The 21,139-nt window shown below is 54.2% G+C and overlaps 2 protein-coding genes across 5 annotated transcripts in view; one reads left to right on the top strand and one right to left on the bottom strand.

Annotated features, from left to right (window-relative positions):
• The window catches only part of SEC14L5 (SEC14 like lipid binding 5), a 39,556-nt gene extending 29,306 nt beyond the window's left edge, over positions 1-10,250 (top strand). For both annotated transcript variants that reach the window (XM_068206461.1, XM_068206462.1), the window contains exons 9-17: positions 145-334; positions 631-719; positions 1,115-1,185; positions 1,822-1,993; positions 2,636-2,770; positions 3,148-3,285; positions 3,969-4,214; positions 5,112-5,290; positions 6,283-10,250. In XM_068206461.1, coding sequence (XP_068062562.1) covers positions 145-334; positions 631-719; positions 1,115-1,185; positions 1,822-1,993; positions 2,636-2,770; positions 3,148-3,285; positions 3,969-4,214; positions 5,112-5,290; positions 6,283-6,388 — 1,326 coding nt within the window. In that variant the 3' untranslated portion in view covers positions 6,389-10,250. The remainder of the gene's footprint in view (positions 1-144; positions 335-630; positions 720-1,114; positions 1,186-1,821; positions 1,994-2,635; positions 2,771-3,147; positions 3,286-3,968; positions 4,215-5,111; positions 5,291-6,282) is intronic.
• NAGPA (N-acetylglucosamine-1-phosphodiester alpha-N-acetylglucosaminidase) overlaps positions 1-20,885 on the bottom strand; it is a 39,881-nt gene extending 18,996 nt beyond the window's left edge. Inside the window, exons 1-12 of one of the 3 annotated variants that reach the window (XM_068206464.1) lie at positions 20,701-20,885; positions 19,969-20,454; positions 17,063-17,202; positions 16,378-16,486; positions 16,030-16,158; positions 15,023-15,231; positions 14,185-14,232; positions 13,724-13,852; positions 12,695-12,826; positions 12,481-12,541; positions 11,689-11,941; positions 8,651-11,055 (exon numbers count right to left, since the gene is read on the bottom strand). In XM_068206464.1, the coding sequence (XP_068062565.1) occupies positions 11,707-11,941; positions 12,481-12,541; positions 12,695-12,826; positions 13,724-13,852; positions 14,185-14,232; positions 15,023-15,231; positions 16,030-16,158; positions 16,378-16,486; positions 17,063-17,202; positions 19,969-20,454; positions 20,701-20,873 (1,851 nt within the window). In that variant the 5' untranslated portion in view covers positions 20,874-20,885 and the 3' untranslated portion in view covers positions 8,651-11,055; positions 11,689-11,706. Of the gene's footprint in view, positions 1-8,650; positions 11,056-11,330; positions 11,550-11,688; positions 11,942-12,476; positions 12,542-12,694; positions 12,827-13,723; positions 13,853-14,184; positions 14,233-15,022; positions 15,232-16,029; positions 16,159-16,377; positions 16,487-17,062; positions 17,203-19,968; positions 20,455-20,700 lie in introns of those variants that run through there. The other 2 variants (XM_068206463.1, XM_068206465.1) reach the window with 2 other exon arrangements.
• Positions 20,886-21,139: the final 254 nt, after the last annotated feature.

Here is a 21,139-nt window from a genome sequence, read left to right as displayed (position 1 = left end):
CTACGGAGGGAGGGAGGCGGTAGGGAAGTTTAATGTTTGCTGTCTTCATTTTAAGATATTAAAAAATGGTATCAACTGTGCAGCCTCCTCTGCAGGCCAAATGGAACGTTCCAGTGCTGATCCTGGGGCTTTCTCTCCTGGCAGATCCCCAAGGATGAGCACATCCTGCGGTTCCTGCGCGCCCGCGACTTCAACATCGACAAAGCGCGGGAGATGCTGTGCCAGTCGCTGGCCTGGCGCAAGCAGTACCAGGTGGATTTCATCCTGCAGTCCTGGAGACCCCCAGCCCTGCTGCAGGAGTACTACACTGGGGGGTGGCACTACCAGGACAAAGGTGAGGAGCTGGTCCTGGCACCTCACCCATGGCCTGGGATGTTGAGGAAAGCTGTATTGATGTTTTTAAAGTTAACAAAGCAGCTCAGTGCCTGTGAGTGCCACTCTGCTTCCCTCTAATTGTATTTCCTCTGCGCAGATCAGTCAATGCAAAGCAGTTTCTCTGAACAGGTTGCTTTTGGCAGTGATTTTTATCCTTTTCAAAAATTTAATGTGGCTTTTTAAAAAGGTATGAGAGTGATAGCCTGGGAGACTAAAGTGCTGCCCTCTCTAAGTGCTGCCCCCTTTGTTTTGAAGATGGGCGGCCGCTCTACATCCTCCGCCTCGGCCAGATGGACACCAAGGGTTTGGTGAAGGCCCTGGGAGAGGAATCCCTGCTTCGACATGTGAGCTGTGCCTTTGTGTGTCACCTGTTCCCCTCAGGGTGTTGGGAATTCTTGTCGTGGTGCATCAGGAATCCTGGAATGGTTTGGATGGGAAGGGACCTTAAAGCTCATCTCACCCCACCCCTTGTCTCAGGCAGGGACACATCCCACCATCCCAGGCTGCTCCAAGCCCTGTCCAGCCTGGCCTTGGACACTGCCAGGGATCCAGGGGCAGCCACAGCTGCTCTGGGCACCCTGTGCCAGGGCCTGCCCACCCTGCCAGGAACAATTCCTTCCCAATATCCCATCCATCCCTGCCCTCTGCTTTCTGTATTTTTTAAAATAATATCTCTGGGCCATCCTGATTACTCAGCCATTCTCAGGCTAATCCCTGTCTGTGCTGTCTTTGACTCCAGGTTCTGTCCATTAATGAGGAAGGACAGAAGAGATGTGAGGAAAACACCAACATCTTCGGCCGCCCCATCACGTCAGTATAAACTGGTTTATAATTGGTTTTCCTGAGTCCTTGCAGACTCTCAGTGCCGTGGTGAAGGATGCTGCTGTGGTTTGGAGTGATGTCCTTGGGGTTACAGTGCAGACAGCAATGTGTCTTATGGGCTAGATGGGGACCACAGATATATATAAATTTATTTGTTGGACTTAAATGCAGACAAATCCTGCAGTTTCATTGGAAAGTAAGTATTGGTCCTTCCTTACATAATTTTCATATCCCATCTCAGATTAATTTAATCTTTCTGTCTTGGTGATTTTATTCCACATCTTTGAAATTTTGGGGTTTTTTAATACAGAAGCCTGTCTACCAGATTCCACCTTCATTTAAAATGCATTTTTAGATTATTTTTAGCAATAGGCCTGCATACCTTCACCTTCTTCCAGAGTGACAGCTGTTCCTGCCCTTGGGGCTGTGTGTCTGTGTTACCTGGAGCTCACCTGGATTCAGGTGTCTGCTGCCTGAGTGGAGATGTGCTTTTATTGGAACTGCTCGTGTCCCTTGTTGGCTTCCCTGGATCCTCCACAGGCTGTGGGGTTACTGTGGATCCTAAACAGAGCAGCCACCACACTCTAAAGTTCTGACAGGTCTTTTTCTGCCTGTTTATTTTAGATCCTGGACGTGCCTGGTGGACTTGGAAGGGCTCAATATGAGGCATCTCTGGCGGCCTGGGGTGAAGGCCCTGCTCAGGATCATCGAGGTGGTGGAGGACAACTACCCTGAGACCCTGGGGAGGCTCCTGATCGTGAGAGCACCACGGGTCTTCCCTGTGCTCTGGACCCTGGTGAGTGAAACCTGGGCTCTGCAGGATCACTGGCACTTGTGCAGGTTCACAGATAGCTACATCAGCAGAGGCAGGGAGGGAAAATCTCCAGACAACTTATGGTGAGCTCCTGAAGAGCCACAGCAGAACCAGGCCATGGGGTGCCTGTAGCTCACTGGGTTCTGGTGACTGCCATGCACCGGGACAGGATGAGAAACCTGGGTTGGAATTCCCCATTCCACCCAAACTTGGTGGGCTTTCATATAGATGGGAAAAGACAGACACCTTTTAATCTCATGTTGTAGGGCACTGAAGGGGAATAAGTAGTAACAATAAGTAATAAATAATAAATCTAGTTCTGCCTGATGCCTGCTGACTGCTCTGGCAGTGTGAGAACGTGGTTGTTACATTTCTTGTGAGGTTTGTAGGTGAGACAGTGACTGCAGACTTCTTTACGTGAAGCAGAAAGTGTTGTGAAATGGTGACACAGAGAACATTTTCAGTTTGTTGCCCTCTCTTTGGGAAGTGCCTCAGAGCTGTGAAGCTCTGCACAGTGCTGGGACATTCCAGGCTAGAGCCCAAAGCATCATCATGAGATGGCTCAGACAGCGTCCCCAGCTGCCCTCAGTGACAGCCATGTCCTGTGTGCCCTTTGTCTTCCAGGTCAGTCCCTTCATCAATGAGAACACACGGCAGAAGTTCCTCATCTACAGTGGCAACAACTACCAGGGCTCAGGAGGGCTGGTGGACTATGTGGACAAGGATGTGATCCCAGACTTCCTGGGAGGAGACTGCATGGTGGGTTTTCCTTCCTCGTGTGCAGGTGCAATCTGGAACTGATTCCCTCTTCCTCACCACCCTGGCCTTCCACTGCCTTCTGGAAGGGGTTAAGCCTCTGTGCTGGCCAGCATGCCCCTGCTGTTGGCACAGGGCAGTTCAGTTGGGCACAGAGGGCTGCCCCCTGCAGTGCTGGTGCTGCTCTGGGATCCTGGGGCAGGGTCAGAGGGCAGCTCTCTACAGGGAGCTCACATAAACCTCGGTAGTTCCTGTGAGCTCAGAGCCGCTGTGCAGTTCTGGCTCAGCTGAGGGTCAGCCCGTGTCTGACAGCCAGCAAGAGTTCCTGGTTCACTGCTGGAACATCCTGAGCCTCCTGTGTGTCTGTCTGGCCGTTGCAGTGCACTGTCTCAGAAGGAGGACTCGTCCCCAAATCCCTGTACCAGACCGAGGACGAGCCGGAGAACTCGGATCACATCCGGCTGTGGACAGAAACCATCTACCACTCTGCAAGTGTCCTCAAAGGAGCCCCACACGAGGTACAGAGCACAGCTTGAGGTGCTGGGATGGCACGGTGACACGTGTCCCCTCTGCTGGGGCTGACTGGAGCAGCAGAGGGCTCGGCAGCAGCTGCTGTTCCTGCAAGGGAAGTGAAGAACAGCAGTTTGAGCAGCATTGTCTCTTATCTCTACTATGGCCTGATCTTCTGTAAGGTCCACTCTCTTCCTCCTCCCTGTCCTCCTCCTCTTGGGAGAAATAAAGGGCACACAGTTTCCCTTCTGATAGTTCAGCTCCCATTCCCAGCAGTGTAGCTGGGACAGTAGTGGGGGTGATAAAGGAAGATGTGTGCTTGATGGGAGTCACCAGGAAACAGGATGTCCCAAAAAGGAGCAAATCAGTGTCAAATCAGTCTTCTGGCCTCTCTGATGGGGAGTCACTCTGATTTGGCTCTTTGTGCCTCAGTTCCACTGAGGTTTTCCTAGAACAAGTAACTCATTTACAAGCAACTCTGATATGGGGAGAAAAGGTAAAAACACCTGAGTGGGTGTACCGTGGTAGGGCTGGGAGTGGGAATTGGTGTGTATCCCCCTCAGGAATCGAGACCATCGGCCAGCTGAAGGATTGTGGAGCCAAGGCTGTCTGCCCCAGAGCTGGGGGGCAAACACACTGCTGCCACCTGAGCACCTGACCCTGCAAGGGGCTTGTTCCGTTCCTTTCTTAGATACTTGTGGAGATCCTGGAAGGGGAATCTGTCATCACCTGGGACTTCGACATCCTGAAGGGAGACGTGGTGTTCAGCCTCTTCCACTCCAAGCGAGCTCCTGAGCCAAGTCACAAAGAAGCCACATCACCAAGTCCCTCTGGTGCAGGGGACAATGTGCAGCTCATTGACAAGACCTGGGTGCTGGGGGTGGATTACAGCCGGGTGGAATCTCCCCTGGTCTGCAGGGAAGGAGAAAGCATCCAGGTCAGAGGGGTTTGGGTCCTGCCATGGCTTCAGAGTCCTGCGAGCTCCAAAGTAATCAGGTGGTAGGGAGGGAATTGATGGTGTGGGAAATCAGGAACTGCTACAAAGAGGGGCTGTGGTCATTCCCAGCAACAGGAGGGGGGATTCTGCCCCTCTGCCCCACTCAGGTGAGACCCCACCTGCAGGCCCCAGCCCCAGCCCTGGGGCCAACAGCAGCAGGACCTGGAGCTGCTGGAGAGAGTCCAGGGGAGCCCATGGAGACACCCCAAGGGCTGGAGCCCCTCTGCTCTGGAGCCAGGCTGGGAGAGCTGGGGGTGCTCACCTGGAGAGGAGAAGGCTCCAGGGAGAGCTCAGAGCCCCTTCTAGGGGCTAAAGGGGCTCCAGGAGAGCTGGAGAGGGACTGGGGACAAGGGATGGAGGGACAGGACACAGGGAATGGCTCCCACTGCCAGAGGGCAGGGATAGATGGGATATTGGGAAGGAATTGTTCCCTGGGAAGGTGGGGAGGCCCTGGCACAGGGTGCCCAGAGCAGCTGTGGCTGTCCCTGGATCCCTGGAAGTGCCCAAGGCCAGGCTGGACGGGGCTTGGAGCAGCCTGGGACAGTGGAAGGGGTTGGAATGGGATGGGCTTTAAGGTCCATTCCCACCCAAACCATTCTGTGGTCATTTTCTGGATACCCTGTGAAAGTGGGAAATCCTTATTTAGAGTGAGTCAATGGAAAGAGACTCCAAGCTAAAATTCTTATGGAAATTAAGCTAAATAAGCTTGTTTTTATTTCCCTACTGGTACTACAGGGCTGTGTCTCAGGGAGGTGAGACAGGTGAATGACACCTGTGCTGGGTCATTCAGCCATTCCCCCAGGCACCCGTGGTCACCTGGTGTCCCTCCCTCTGCAGGGGTCCCATGTCACACGCTGGCCTGGCTTTTACATCCTGCAGTGGAGGATGCACGGGCCCCTGCCCTGCTCCAGCTCCAGCCTCCCCCGCGTGGACGATGTCCTGGCCTCCCTGCAGGGCTCCAGCCACAAGTGCAAGCTCATCTACTACTACGAGGTGCTGGCCTCCAAGGACTTCAGGTAGGGCATTTACAAGAGGTTTACTACGAGTTGCACTGAGCGTGAGTTAAACACTTGGATATCAGAGACCCTCACAGGGGGTGTGTTTCCACTGAGGAGTGGGTGGACACAAAATTGGTGGGATTTTTGCAACCAATCTCCTCTGGTGCTATAGGTATTTAAAAGTTCTCTTGAATCTGTGTCCACCGGTGAAATCTGTGCTTTGGGTCTTGCTTGCAGCTGCCTGAAGAGCAGGAGATTTTTGACTCAAGAGGGTTTTTATCTTAGTTGGGAATATTTTGAGAAGCTGCTTTTGGAGTAATTTAAATATCAGTTGGGCTATTTCCCAGATGATTTTGTTTGGCACTTGAGAAGGATGAGCTCTTGTGAACAGGTGAACAGCCAGCCTTGGCAGGGTGTGCCTGGCCCCCTCCTTCAATGGAAGCTGCACCTCCCCATCTCCTGTTAATCTGAGCTCTGTGCAAGTCCTTGACTCCTCCCTAGAGCTGGAGGAGGCATTGGGCAGAACAGACTTGAAGGTGGTTGCTTGAGGTATGACCTGGCCAGGTCCTTGGGGTCAGAGTAGCAGAAATGCCTCACTCCAGTCATGCTCCTCCTTGGGGCCCTTCCTGAGCCCAGCCTGCTTTTGGCAGGAGGAGCTGGAGATGCTGAGCTGGGACTCTGGTGTTCAGTAGCCTGGAGTCCTTGGATTCACAAGACTGCATTTGGAGTGCTCTGGAGCTTTCCTTTCTCCTCAGGGACAGCTCCCAGAGGCTGCAGCTGTGTCCCTTTTCCCAGAGCAATAGTCAGAGACAAGGAATAATATCTGTAAATGGGAAAAAATGTCTTTGACTGATTAATTTTTCATCATGACACAGAGATTCTTAGAGAGCGAGTGGGAAATGATGGGCCAAAAAGCACTTGTGCAAGTGTTAGAGAGGGGGAGCTGATCTGTGGGAGGAATCCCTTAACTGCAGCCTTCCTAACGGCACACCTGTTCTGTCCCGTCCCAGGGGATCCATGTCGAGCCTGGAATCCTGCAACAGTGGCTTTTCCCAGCTGAGTGGAGTCACCACATCTTCCAGCCAGTCCCAGAGCAGCTCCCACCTCTCCAGATAGCAGAGCCAAGGCTCCAGCAGCAGGGGCACCCAGGGCTGCTCCAGCCCCAAACCAAAGAGCTCCAGGGCTGAGCCGTGGGGCAGTCGCAGCCATTTGGACACAGAGAGGCCTCTGGGAGCTGCTTCAACCACAAAAACTGAAATTCCAAGGGCAGGTTTAGGAGTTTTGGGTCAGCTGCATGCTTCTCAGTAGCCTCCTTCACCACCTGTGGATTTTGGGTGCCTGTGAGTTTGCAGGAATCCGCTCCACTCCAAAGGGCTCTTCCCATCAGTTCTTTTCCCCAGAGGAGGCTGATGTTGCCTTACCTGTTGGACCTTTAGATAATTCCTGGGTGGCAAAACCAAGGGAATGTCCTGGGTGCCCACGGGGTACTGGTTCCACACTGGACAGTCAAGTGGGCATTCCAGGGGCAGGGCCTTGAAGGAACTGCCAACACCTGGGTACAGGTAGGATAGTTCAGAAATCACTTCCAGGCCAAACCAAAAACCTCTTCTGGTCTGGCAGGATGCTCTGGGAAATGTGTTGGATTTTTTTAACCCTGCTGAGAAACAAAGTCAAAATGGTTTTTTTTAGAAATTCCAGGCATTGAATCTGCCTGCAGTGAGTGGCATCTTCCAAACTATTCTTTCTTTTTACTCAGGTTTAAAGCAATAATGAGTAGGTCTGTCCCATTCCCTAGTGGATGGGAACTGAATCCAGTCCTAAAGGGCTAAGAAAAGCAATATTTGATTTCCTGAAGGCACAAGATTTTCTGGCAGTATTACAGAACTTGCTTCTTTTAAACATGAGCTCACTTGAAACCATTCAGAGAGGCATGTATGTATGTAAGCACTTACTGAAGCCTATTTATTCTATACTAGCTTATTTTAAATTAATTTTTAACTTATTATGTCAGAAATCACTATTTATTAAATACAGTCACCTTTTTTAATGAGATGAACTTTGTTTTAGAAAGGAATAACTGATTGTTTTCAATCCCAAGCAGTCTTTCTGCTTGGGTCCTGATCTTTATAATCACTGGATGTTCTTGCAAAAGGGCTGCAGTGGGGTAAGGGCTTGTGTCACCTTCCTTGCAAGGGAAGGTGAGAGTCCAGTGCTTTTTTTAGACTGTTTTTTAGGATTAAGAAACAAGGATTAAGTTCAGGAGTTGTCATGAAGATGCACTGTCTTCCTACACACCAAAAATGCCACATTTGTCCCTAATCTCTGATTGTTCCTGTAGTTGGGTTGGGGAGCAAAGTTTTATCCATGTTCTTGTCCAAGTGAAAAACAAATGAGAGCAGGTGTCAAATACTCACCAAGTTTTTATTCAGGAATCTGTGAAGTTGTTCCTTCCCACCCTGCTTTTTTTAATCACTGGTTTTGAAGCACCAGGCTCTGCCAAAGGAGAACAGAGCCAAAATATTTGGGACAATGGGAGACAAAGAACTTGATACGGTTTTGAGTTGATTGGTGGGGTTTTTTAAGGATTGGAGCCAAGGGAATCACTCTGCACCTTGCATCTCTCCCTGTGGACAGGTAACTGGGTTATGTAGAGCTCAGGGAAGTTCTGATTTCCAATTCTCAGTTGTTCCATAGACTTTAATGTTTCTCCCAGACAAGTGAAACTTCTGTCTCTGGCATTTCAGCATACTGGAGTCTGATAAAGAGGGACAAATGTAAATGTAATTCCTACCTTTCATCTGGAAAGTCAGGAATTCTGGAAGCAAAAGTGCATGTGTGTATCCCTCATGGAAAATCCTTGACCCAGAATAAAAATCTCATTCTAGAAAAAGTTTCAGACTCCCAAAGCTCCAGGAGCAAACCCAGCCCTGTCCCCCTGTGCTGTTTCAGGATTTTATCTTCCCTTCTCATGGGGTTGCTCACATCCTACAGTGGCACCATTCCTGTTCCCTGGGTTTGCTCCGAGTAAGAATCTCTTTCTTTGCCCTGGATTTTTTTTTATTTTATTTTTGTAATTTTATTTTGAAATGTGGGATATGCTGTCTTCTGCCCACCAGAAGTTTGACTTTTGTCAGTGAAGCACCTGGAACTTGGCCCCTGGCAGATCTCTGAAGGGTGAGGTCAAGGGTGGTTCCACAGAGTGTTCCTGGCTCTGGGGATGTCCCAGTCCCAGTTTTTCCTCTTGTCCCTTGGCAGTACCACTCCTGTGTCCATCAGAGAGCATGGCACAGGTCTGTGAAGCAGCCTGTGACCTCTCCTTGGCAAGGCTGACTGGTTTATCCCTGACAATTTACTTTGAAACCAGTTTAAATAATTCAATTTTTCCTTTTTCTCCTGAATATAAACAGGAGAAAGGGAGCAACAGCCTGGATGCTGTGCTGTGCTTTCTAAACCTGACCTTGTGAACTGCAGACACCAGAGACACAGAATTCTTCTGCATCACTTTTTCCTCCCTCAAATGACATCAGTGTGCTTTAGAAAATAAACTCAGAGTTTTCTTCACAGTGAGCTGAGGCTGGGAAGGGTTCTGGACCCTCAGAAATTTCCTAAGCCAGAACCTGGGGAAATGGGCTCATTTTGGGTGATGCAGCAAAGCCCTCCCTGCTCCGTCCCCAGCAGCGAGGCCGGTGAGCTCGGGCTGTGTGCAGGGAAGGAGCTGCTAAATAAAAACTGGCTCCCAGTAAACTGGGGCTCTCCCTGCTTCGGATACTCCCTATGCAAACACAACACCTACCTCAGAGCTGGTGCCATTCCTGTGGTGGTGGGGAGTGCAGGATGCTGTGCAAGGTGCCAAGGGCTGTGCCAGAGGCCACAGTTCAATACAGCCACATGTGACACCTTCGTTGCCAGCGAGTTCTCCAGGTTTGCCCCATTCCTGGGCTCTGTCCCAGGGCTGGGAAGGGCAAACACAGAGTGTGAGGATGGGTGTTGGATGGCTGTCGTTCAGGGCAGTCCTGAGCCGTGTTTTGCTGCTCTCCGGTGTGAAAAGGGCTCGGTCCTGCTGAAGGAGGAGGGCTGAGCCCCCGGGGCACCAGGGGCGGCTCCAGCCCCGCAGGTGTCACCCGTGCCAGGGGACACTCCCAGCGCTCTGGGGGCTCTCACAGGGAGGCACCGCAGCGGCTGGTCGTTCCTCAGCTCCTGAACTCACTGCTGGAAACAGAATTCCCGACGGTGACCAGGCCAGGGAATCCTGAGTGACTGAGCTGCAGCTGTGCTCCTCTCTCAGCCACTTCGGCTCTGTCTGGTCCCTTTCAGGAACTGTGAATGACAGTTTGTAATCCCAATTTGGTTTGTTGGCAGAAGATTCTGAAATGCCATAATCTACTCACAATTCCCAGTGAGAAGTGGTGAGCCCAGCTGTCCACTACGCTGGGCTGGGAAGCTGCTGGGGCTGAGGCCAACCCTGCTCCAGGCAGGGAATCCCTCATTTCAAAAGGCATTTTACAAGCTCACACTGCTTTAATGTCCCAAATGTTTGTACTGTAAGCAATTAAAGCAAGGAACAGCTATTAGAGACTTACTTGACAGCAGCTGTCAAAGATTCCTGCATGCAATTAGCTTTAATATTCCTCCAACACCTTTGTGATGCTCCTTACATGTGATTTTTTCTCTCTTGGAAGGTGAAATTGGAGTCAAGTCACATTTGCTGGCTTTTAGTGACACCAACACCCACTTCCAAGATTTCAGTTACACCTAAGTTAAATGGGCATTAATTTTTTTAGCAGCACTTACTTTCTCTCCTTTGCAGCTGGCTTTGGTTTTATACATTGAAATCCTCATTTTTCTCAGCCAAAACCCTCAAACCTCCTGTAAGAGCCCACTGCAGGGCACTGAAATAACAGATGTCCTCCTGTGATGGTGTCTGTGGGTCCTGGTAGAGCTGTACTTTTGGGTATGTGGGAAATAAAACATCTCTGAGAACACATGGAGTTGTTTGATTCAACTGGTGAAATTGCAGGGCAGTGAAAATTCAAACCTGTGTGCTGCACTCTTTGCCCCCTGAAGCACACATAGTGCTTGTATTCACTTTTTCCTGCTTTTTAACTAAAATGTTTGGGCTTTTTTTTCTACGGAATTAGCACAGTTTGTTTAATTTCCTAGCACAGAGTGAGCTGGAACAGCACATTCTGCAGTGTGGGTGTTATTAAAAATAAAAGAGCCCCTGGGTTCCACTGGGTGGCTGAGGTTAACTGGGAAAGGATCAGCTGCACATCAGGAATTTGGAGTTTCAGGCACGTAGCACTAAAAGACTTTATTCAAGATTCTGTAAATCATAGAAAAATAGAGTCTCTTGGTTACAGGCTGATTTGGTGCCAACACTGGCACAGAAATTACACATCCTTTACTTGGAGAGGTAAAAGGAGAGTGAGTGCATAAAGATGTGTGGGGCTCAGACAGGCTCTCACCCCTCTGCAGCATCCAAGGGGCTCGTCCAAGGCTGGGTTTCCCTCGCGGGGAAGCAAACTCAAACACTGTTTGAATGTAACTGTGCAAGGATGCGTTCCAGATTTCCACAGGAGCTGCTCGAGATCCTGCTGGGATCCCTCTGAGGAGTGCCCAGCTGGGGCAGGGCAGCCCAGTCCGTGCCATGCCAGCCATGCCAGGCTGTCCCTGTGTGTGCCCTTCCCCACGGGGGCAGCTCCAGGCTCTGCCAGGGTCCCTCAGCCCATGGAGCTGGGCAGAGCCTTTGGCTCCTGGGAGTTGGAGAGATGCACAAATGGAACCTGGGACCTGAGAGGGCTTTTTTTGGTGAGGAGCTGCCCCAAAACACAGCACTCATCACCCTCTGGGGCTGCTCTGGCCTGAGGATTGGTCAGAAAACACTGCAGCCCTGCAGGGGCTGTCACAACCCTGCGTGTCACCCGAGCCCCCACCACGGCCCAAGAGGAGGGCTCTGCTGGCACTGGGTGCTGCTCCTCCTTCAACACTTTAGAACAAACTTTTGGTCACTTCTCTGACTAAAATCTGAGCTTAGCAAGGAAGGGCAGACACTAACTAATACCCTTAAGCCCAGCTTTATACTAGAGGCAGTTTAACTAGCATCTTAAAAAGCACTGCTCAGATGAGCAGGGATCTTTCGGAGGTGCCTGTGACTTGCATCCCTCACCTGTTTCCCTCAAGTTTTGGAAGGAACCAGCCCATCTCCTTTCCTGCTGCAGCTGTGGAATTCCCTCACCCAAGGGATGTCCTGCATCCCCAAATGCTGCAGTCCTGGGTGCTGGGGCAGCAGAGGAAAGGAAACCACAGCCTCAACAGGGCAGTTCTTGGGCTGAGGTTCCTCAGGCAGCACTTTGAGGCTCCCAGTGGGAACTGCCCCAGTCCCAGTCGGTGCTGAGGGGCAATGCAGGGTGAAATACCTCATCCCATCCATGATTCTAAAGGAACTCTTGGTTTGGGTCCTGAGTGTCCTCGGGCTCCTGAGTGTCCTCCTGGTCCCAGGCAGCAGAGGTGGGGCTGTGAGGGGTGTGCCCGTTGATGTCCCTCAGGGGGTGGTAGCGATAGTCCCGGTCCTGCTGCTGCCGCCGCCCCTGCAGCACCAGCCCCACGTTCCCCAGGGCACTCAGCACCAGCAGCAGGGCCAGGGCAGAGCTCAGGGAGAGCCACGAGCTTCTGTGGGACACACAAATCCACAAACCACATCACCAACAGCTCACCTGTGGCACGTGTGCCCAAGTGCAGAGGACTGCCCTCCCTTCTCTGTGCTGCCAAGCCTGTGGGCCTGCTCTCAGGCAGGACCGAACCACGGAATCATTTAGGTTGGAAAAGCCCTCCAAGATCATCGAGCCCACCCATTCTCCCAGCACTGCCAAGGCCACCACTAACCCATGTCCCCAAGAGCCACATCCACACAGCTTTTAAATCCCTCCAGGGACGGGGGCTCCACCACCTCCATGGGCACTACCTGACCCCCCTTCTGTGAAGGAATTTCCCCAATACCCAGCCTAAACCTCCCCTGGCACGCCTTGAGGCCATTTCCCCTTGTCCTGTCCCTGTTCCCTGGGAGCAGAGCCCGACCCCCCTGGCTGTCCCCTCCTGTCAGGAGCTGTGCAGAGCCAGAAGGGCCCCCCTGAGCCTCCCTTTCTGCAGACTGAACACCCCCCATGCTCTGTGACAGCCTCTGACATGCACAGTGAGCACCAAACACTTACTCTGACAGAGAGAACTCTTCTTTGCTCTTTTCCTTTTTCTGGGAAGCCAAACACTGTCCAGCTGGAAAACAAGAGGGAAGAAAAATGGGGCAGGGTGTAACAGTCCACTAAAAAAGAGCAAGGTAAAGCAGAGCTGGTGACTAAGCAAACACCATTATGCACTAAAGCTGCTCTTCCAGCTTTTATTCAAACCCCAGCCCCTGCAGTCGGATACCTCTGTGTAAGTGGTCCTGCAGTGCCCCGTGGTGGGTGATGTTGCAGCTGCCCGTCTCGGGGTCACAGGGACACGAGTGGTCACACTCACAGCGGCTCTGGCAGCCCGGCCCAAACCAGCCCAGGGGACACTCTGGGGATGGGATCACAAAGATTGGTCATTGCCAAAGCTCCACCTGCTCTGAGGCTGCAGGCTGTGGCTGCAGCTCCCTCAGCTCAGCTGAGCCTGCAGCAGCCTGGGAGCACCGTGCTGGGAGTTCAAAGCTGCTTTTGGTGTGCTTCAGAGGGAAGTTTGTGTAAAACTGGGATCACAGAATCATGGAATGGTTTGAGTTGAAAGGGGCTTTAGAGCTCATCTTGCTCCAACCCCCTGCCACAGGCAGGGACATCTTCCACTATCCCAGGCTGCTCCAAGACCTGTCCAACCTGGCATTGGACACTTGCAGGGATGGGACAGCCACAGCTTCTCGGGGCAACATCTCTGGGATGGGATTGGCTGAGTGTTCCCAGGCTGGAACAGAGCATCAGTGACAGAATCAGGCAGCCAGGAAGTTCACACCCCCCTGTAATTAAATTGTTCACTCAGACACAGGGAGACCTGGAGCGGTTACCAGGCAGAACGCTTAGCACTGGCACAAGTAGTGAGGGTGGGATGTCAGGACAGCCCTCTGGAGCATTCCACGGGCACTGACCTGCATCACCTGAAGCCTGGGCTACAGCAGGGCCTAGTGCAACACCCTGGAGCAGAGGATGTTTTGTGTTCACTCAGAAGCTCTGGGAAAATGCAGTTCTTTGGGGCTGAGACTAAACAGGAATCTACAGTTTTCCATTGATGAAGCAAACTGCTCTTTCCTCTCTGCTCCTTCCTCTCCTTTTTAGTCCATTTGAGTAGGACAGACGGGCCCAGAAGAGCTGGGAGCCGGCTGGTGATGGTCAGGCCTGAGCTACCCTGGCAGAACTGCACCCAAGAGGTGGCTCAGAGGTGACACAAAATGCTGTCCCCAGCCCCAGGGGTCGCTGAGAGCCTTACCATGCTCACAGCTGGTGCCGTAGAAGCCGGCAGGGCAGGAACAGGCTCCGTGCACGGGGTCGCAGGAGCTGCCGTGCTGGCACCGGCACTTCTGGCTGCAGGACTCCCCGTAGGAACCAGGAGCACAAGCTGCAGGAGACAAGCAGAGGTGTCACCAGGACCCTGGCAGCAGAGGTGAGCAATCCCAGCACACAGCCACAGCTCATCCCTGTGGAGGGATGCTCAGCAATAAGCTGAATGTGTGCCCTGAACAAGGAGCAAGGGCTCGAGTGTCTCCCACCAAGCCAACTGCAGATGCTCCAGCTGCACTGAAACACACGCTGCCAGAAAAGAGCAGCCCAGCCCACAGGGTGGCCTTTCCCTTCCCCGCTCCCCCCCTGGGGCAGGCAGCTGTTGGAAGGTGGTTCCCACTGCCCCCTCCCTGCCTGTGAAGAGGCAGTGGAGCAGCAGCCAGTATTTACCTTCAGTGCAGTTGCTGCCAGTCCAGCCGGCGTCACACAGGCATCCAGCTATGCAAACATGAACCAGGCATTACTGACAACGACAGAACACTTGCAAGCAGCAAGGACTTGAAATGAGGAGCCTCTGCCTCTTGAGGTGCCCCTGCCAGTGAACCCCCAGAAGAGGAACCCTGCACTCACACAAAGGGTGGGCTCACACACCTCCCCTCCCCAGCTGCCAAATGCAGCAGAATCCCTGCTGATGGCATTCCCTGGGATCAGTGCTGGGGCAGCTACTGGCAACACCTGCACCCACCAAGCTCTGCCCAGCCACTGCACTGGGGCACACTTGAATGAGAGTGGAGTCAGGAGGACAGGAAGAGGGTAACAGGATTGGGCACAGAGGGCCAGACATTCCAGCAATCCCTAGGTTCAGATTCATGGAAGACTAGCAACTGCACACTTGTAAAGATCATGAAGTAGGAGAGGCAGGTGAAGAAGGAACAGTAAGGGCAGGGGACAGAAGCAGCTGCTGTCACACAGCATAATACAGAGCCCTGTCCATCAGCTGCCTCACAACAAACCCAGAGCACGACCCCGGGGCAGGAAAGGAAACTGAGGCACAGAGCTTGAAGTTTCCAGCCCTGAGCCCCGGCCCAGCCCTGCTGCTGGCTCCTCAAAGCAACCCGTTCTGACCATCTGTGCCTGGATGCTGGAGGAGAGGGGAAGCAGCCCCACCCACCCAGCTGGTGTCTCCAGCAGGCACACTGTATTCCCCAGGGATGCACGGCCAGGGCCTGCGCCCCTGCTGTGCCCCGGTGTCACCGGGCCCCTCGGAGTCACCCGCACCGGGACTCACCGGCGCTGCAGACGCCGCGCAGGCTGCAGTTGGCAGGGCCGCAGTCCAGGGTGTCACAGGAGGGACCTGCCCAGAAGGGGCCGTCGCAGTGGCAGTGCCCGGCCACGCAGAGCCCGTGGCCACTGCAGTCAGGCGGGTCACAGCCCGGCTCGTGCACACACACCACGGTGGAGATGCTCCGGGGACAGCGCCACATGCTGTCAAAGGAGCTGGGGACAGCAGAGGGGACAGCCTGAGCTGACCCTGCGCTGCCCAGCCCAACACAACACCCGTTACATAACCCAGAGATCTCCTCCCGAGCCACACTGCCAAACATGAACATTAATACTGGGAAAATATGAAAATAAAACGGCATTGGAGTCAATGTTTGAACTGAGTTATAAATCCCGTCCCATAGGTATCATTTCAAACGTGGAATTACAGAAGCAACAGTCCCACTTAAAGCAGTCCCAGCTTCTCTCATTTTGACACCCAGCACACATTTTCTTGAACGCTGTTTGCTTTGATATAAATTATATCACTGTAGTTATGGCAACTGAATGTTAAATCCCTTCATGTTTACAGTCAGAACTGACTAAAAAGTTGAATTTAAAACAAAATATTCTTTAGATTCCCTCCAATGAGGAAGGGCAGAGTCTCCCAGTCAGTGTTTCTCTTCCATAATAATAAGCTGCTGACAGATCTCTGCTAATTCCCATGGATGTGCACCTCTGAATCTCCCAGACTAAGAGCTGCTGCCTTATCCGATTCCCACATCAGCCACTCAGCCACAGCCACAGCTTTGCTGCCTGTCTGGAACCAGCTCAGCTTTAATCCTCGATGACTAAGTGGAAAAAACATGGAGTCACTCAATCTCTTTAAATTCTAGAGCTGCTCTCTCCTGCAGATCCTGTCACCTGCCTTTGCTGTGCCCTCCCAGCCAGGCCAGGGCGTGGGGCTGGGCTCTGCACCCTGACAGGAGCTGCAGGGCCCCCGGGCAGCCCTGGGCGCGAGCCAGCAGCACCCACCAGTGCTCAGAGGGGTAGTTGGCCAGGGTCCCGTTCAGGACCAGCGTGGCAGAGCCTCCACCATCCAGGTTGATAGCGTTGATGACTCCCTGCTGCTTCAGGAATTCTGCCATTTCCCACAGGCTGACCCTGCAAAGCAGAGGTTGTTTGTTCATTTGCCTTCAGTGAAGCTGTTAGATCAGGAGCTTGTTGCTCTCTGTGGTGGAAGGGAAAGCTCTCCCATCCCAGGCACCCTGAGGAGGGCTCTGTGAGCCTCTTCTGGCTCTCCTGAGCTCTGCAAGTCTCTGCCTTAAAACATGTCCCTGACAGCTGCAGTGCCTCTCCAGTCCCGGGAATTTAAGCCCTTACCCTCTGGACTCTGTCTGTCCATCCACATGAACCAAGACCAGCCGGCCCTGACGGTCGTGTCCCACCGCAGTCCTGGCTGAGATCACATTGATGAACCTGTCGAAGGTTCCTGCAGGACAGGGAACAATTCACACTAGGCTGAGGGACAGGATGGGCTGCTAAGACACATCTGTCTGCAAAAGAGCTCCCAGCAAGGGCCTCATCGGAACTGAAACACAGGGAGAGCACAGCCCAGCCTCCTCTCGCTCATCCAAGCCCTACAAAAGTGCTCTTGATTAAGTTTTTGTCTGGCACAGGCACAAAGCAGGAGATTCACAATCCCTTGGCTCCCTTACACTCCTGTAAGAGGCACCTGCTTTGAGTTTCTCTGGACAGGTTTAGACAGGATAGGAATTCTTGGCTGTGAGGGTGGGGATGCCCTGGCACAGGGTGCCAGAGAAGCTGTGGCTCCTCCTGGATCCCTGGAAGTGTCCAAGGCCAGGCTGGACAGGGCTTGGAGCAACCTGGGATAGTGGAAGGTCCCTGCCCACGGCAGAGGTGTGGAGTAAGATCACCTTTAAGGTCCTTTCCAACCCAAACTATTCCATGATCTGTGAAAGCTGGACTTCTTAAGTGCCCCTTCTCCCCAGAGTCCCAGGGGAAGGACTGGCCACGGGCAGGCTGAAGGCAGGCCCCCAGTATTTACCTGTGGTTTGAGTGTCACCACACTCGGCCGCCCGGCTTTGGTTGACGTACACCTCTCCATTCCTCAGCAGCCAAACCACCCCACTCACGAGCTGCACAAAAGGGTTTGACTGATCCAGGACATCCTCCTCAGACAGGTACCTAGGAACAGAGGGCAGCAGGGTTACCCACAGGCACATCACGTTAAAGCCTCTCCTGCTGCCAGCGGGTTCCTGAAGCAGGGAGAAGGGCAGAAAAAGGCAGAATGAAGGACAGCTACATCCAAACCACTGCTTGATGTTTCAAGCAGTGTGGAACATCATTTTAGGAGCCAGAGCAGCCCCTGTTCTCTGCTCCTCTACACAAACCCACAGCTAATGACAGTCCCAGGCCCCTATGCCTCAATGTGGCCAGCAACGGCAGCAATGTGGCCAGTGGATCTGAGCCAGGGTAACGAGAGCAGAAAGCATCTGGCAGAACACAAGGACACAGCCACTGCCAAATACTCAGGGATCTGTGGAAGCAGCTGTACCATCCTGCTGCCTGTCAGCTTCTATTCTCCAAAAATGTGACATCAAACAGCTTTGGAGAGCATTTGGAGCTACAGCATCCAGCCTGCCTGTAGCTGCACTGGATGCCACCTGCTCCTTCCATCTGGGAAGGAGGTTTCCCTACTCCTGCAGACAGCACAAGGATTGTTCAGGTACCAGCTCCATGCTCAGGTGTTGTGTGTCACCACAGGGTGCTTCCCGAGGGACACTGCTCTCTCCTGAATTAGGGTGATGGGGAACACCTGCCTCATGGGAGCCTGGTGCTGCGGGACGTTTGCAACTGAGAGCACGGGAGCAGGGGCTGGAGCTGGACAGCTGTGCTCTGCCAGAGGTTTTGGGTTTAAAGATGACTTTTTTGATGTCTTGTGGGAGCTGGATGCTCAACTCTCGTTTGGTATCCGTGACTGTGGGCAAACAAAGCTTTGTGCTTTGTAGGAAGGTGTAATTGCAAATACCTAAATGGAAAGCATGCACAACCAATTCCCTTTTCCCATGGGAAAGGAACAAGAAGACAACCTGAACATGGCTGAAAGTAGATCAAACTACAAAACAGTTTGGGCAGGGACCGACAGCTTTTAAAGCCTGGATTCACCCACTGCCAGCCCAGGAGCAGCAGCAGCTTTGCAGGGTGGGGTAACTGTGCCCTGGGCTGTGTCCTGCTGGGTGTGATGCAGGGTGAAAGAGTGAAGGAGTGAACGACTTTCCCCATTGTCCTGACTGCCAAAATTACTTACACCCAAACTATTTTTCTGATCATGGTTTGGAAGGCACAAAGCCGCCAAACATCACAATAGCTCCATTTAACAGGGACATCCTGCCAGAGCTGGGGAGCAGCAGGGCAGAGCTGAGGTTAAGGACTCAACAGTGACCCTGAAATTGCTGTTGGTCCCCTCTGCAGAAGCCCCCTCACTGAAGGGACATGTCACCGACCCACCCAACACCTCTCTCCCATAAATCAAGGCCATGGTACTCAGGACTGCCAGAATGGCTGCAGGATAAAGCCCTGGTTTGGCACGCTCAGTGTGGCTTTGCAGGGATCCTTCCCGAGGCCTGGGAGTGAGCTACCAGAAGGGTGGAGGATGCAACTCCCAGGCTGCTGCATCTTCTGAGACCAGCAGAAGGGTCCTCGCACCCTTCTGGGACTTTTAGGATCCTCCTGCTGCTGGGGAAGGGCAGCTCCTGGAGGCCTTGTGTGGTATTCACACATCCTTTGAATAGAGAGACACAGACTTTCCCAGGAAAATCCTGTGAAAGCTTGTGTCTCCCTCTGTTCAAAGGATGTGTGAATACCACAGCCTTGCACTCCAGGGAGCACTACGGTCTCTCAGTCAAATATTCCTCATCAGAGGGTGATCAGAACTTCTGTCTCTATCTGCTTGGGGAGGGTCACATGCCCAGGTGAGCAAGAAGGCCAGTGACACCTGGCCTGGACCAGCCACAGTGTGGCCAGCAGGACCAGGGCAGGGACTGTCCCCTGTGCTGGCACTGCTGAGGCACCTCCAGCCCTGTGTTACTCACAACACAGAGGGGCTGGAGCGAGTCCAGGGCAGGGAACAGAGCTGGGAACGGGCTGGAGCACCAGGAGGGGCTGAGGGAGCTGGAAAGGGGCTCAGCCTGGAGAAAAGGAGGCTCAGGGGGGACCTTGTGGCTCTGCACAACTCCTGACAGGAGGGGACAGCCGGGGGGGTCGGGCTCTGCTCCCAGGGAACGGGGACAGGAGGAGAGGGAACAGCCTCAAGTGCCATGGGAGGTTTAGGCTGGACATGGGGAAAATTCCTTCATGGGAAGGGTAGTCAGGCACAGCTGCCTGGGGCAGTGGTGGAATCACCACCCTTGAAGTGTTCCAAAAAAGTGTTAATATGTTCAATCACAGGTTTGCCCAGAGAGGATGTGGAGTGTCCATCCTTGGAGATGTTCAAAATCCAACCAGACGCGGCCCTGAGCAGCCCACTCCATCCAACCTGTGCTGAGCAGGGTGCTGGATGAGGCACCTCCTGAGGTCCCCTCCAAACCCAGCCTTTCTGTCCTGCAGCCAGAGCACAGACACTCCACTCTGTGTCTCCTCTGTGGGGAAACAGAGCCCTCTCCCCTTCTACCCCAGCCAGTGTCCCTACCGCAAGCTGGGAGAGGAGACACTGGAACCTAAACAGCTGGAGATCATAACTTACTGAGCTTCTCTTCATCCTAGGACACGAGCCAAGGGCCACAGAGATAGCTCCATGAGGTACGGCTAGAACATCCCTAGCTTCAGCATTCCAAGTGAGCTTCTGCTCTAACTGGGGAGGCCAAGGAGGCAGTGCTGGGACGAGCTTCCTGCCCAGCGATGCCTGAAAGTCTTCAGGCTAGACAGCATTCTCCAAACACCCCCAGCTCTTACCCGAACACCATGGTGCCATCTTTCCGGATGCCAAACTGAGCGTTTTGTAGGCCTCCAGAGTCTCTCACCAGCCTCCCATCGCTCACCACATTCCCAAGGCACTCTCCAGTCTCCATGTTAAAGTACCCGCCGTTCTGGGCCACCAGACACTTCCTGAGCTTTGCAGTCTCCTCCACGGGGGCTCTGCGCTGAGCCAGGCAGCCGCCGGCACCGCCCGGCTCCAGCACGGAGAAGGTCCTCAGGGGGTCCCTCACGAAGGTGAAGTGGCCATAGATCACCTTGCGGTCGCTGCCCTCCGGCTGGATGTACGACACAAACGTCCTGGTGACAGCCACCGGGCCGCCCGTGCTGCTGTCGCCGGGCCACGCTTCGTGCGTGACGTTGCCGAAGCTGACGGGCTGGCAGTCCCTGACGTGCCGGTGGCCGTGCCGGGGGCCGTGCTGCCCGGGCGGGTAGGGCTGCAGCAGGGGCTCGCCGGGGGGGCTCCTGCAACGACAGCACCCGCTTGTCCCACGGCCGCGAACGCGGGCGGGTGAGAGCGGCGCGGCTCGGGGCGGGCACGGCCTCGCTGACACCCCGGGCCCGCTCCTCCCGCGTCCCCGCTGTGACCCACCGCGGTTCAGGGCGGCCGTCCCGCTTGGCACCCGCTCCACCAGCCCCACCTCAGGGCACCGGGAGCCCCCGGAGCCGGGCACAGCCGCGCCCCGGGACAGACGGTGCCCAGACACTCACCCGGCGCCGCGGGCCACTTGCAGCGAGCCGAGCACCGCCAACGCGGCCACCAGGACCGTCCCGACCCCTGCTCGCCCCGAGCCCCGTCCCGGGGCCGGGCCCGCCCCGACCCCCGCCCGGCCGGGACCCCCGCCCGCGGTGCCCGCGGTGCCCGCCGCCACACACGCCGCCATCTTGGCGGGCGCTCGGCGCGCGGGCGGCGGCAGCGCCCTCTGGCGGCTGGCGGGGCCAGAGGGGACGGGAGCGGGAGCGGGATCGCTCCACGGGGACACGGGCCGGGAACCGGGATAGTGCTCCAGACACGGGCCGGGAACCGGGATAGTGCTCCAGACACGGGCCGGGAACCGGGATCGCTCCCACGGGGACACGGGCCGGGAACCGGGATAGTGCTCCAGACACGGGCCGGGAACCGGGATAGTGCTCCAGACACGGGCCGGGA

The sequence above is a fragment of the Anomalospiza imberbis genome, chromosome 16 (genome assembly GCF_031753505.1).
Source record: "Anomalospiza imberbis isolate Cuckoo-Finch-1a 21T00152 chromosome 16, ASM3175350v1, whole genome shotgun sequence".
Lineage (NCBI taxonomy): Eukaryota > Metazoa > Chordata > Aves > Passeriformes > Viduidae > Anomalospiza > Anomalospiza imberbis.
Note: the sequence above shows the minus strand (reverse complement) of the source record. Positions and strands in the feature narration are given on the sequence as shown.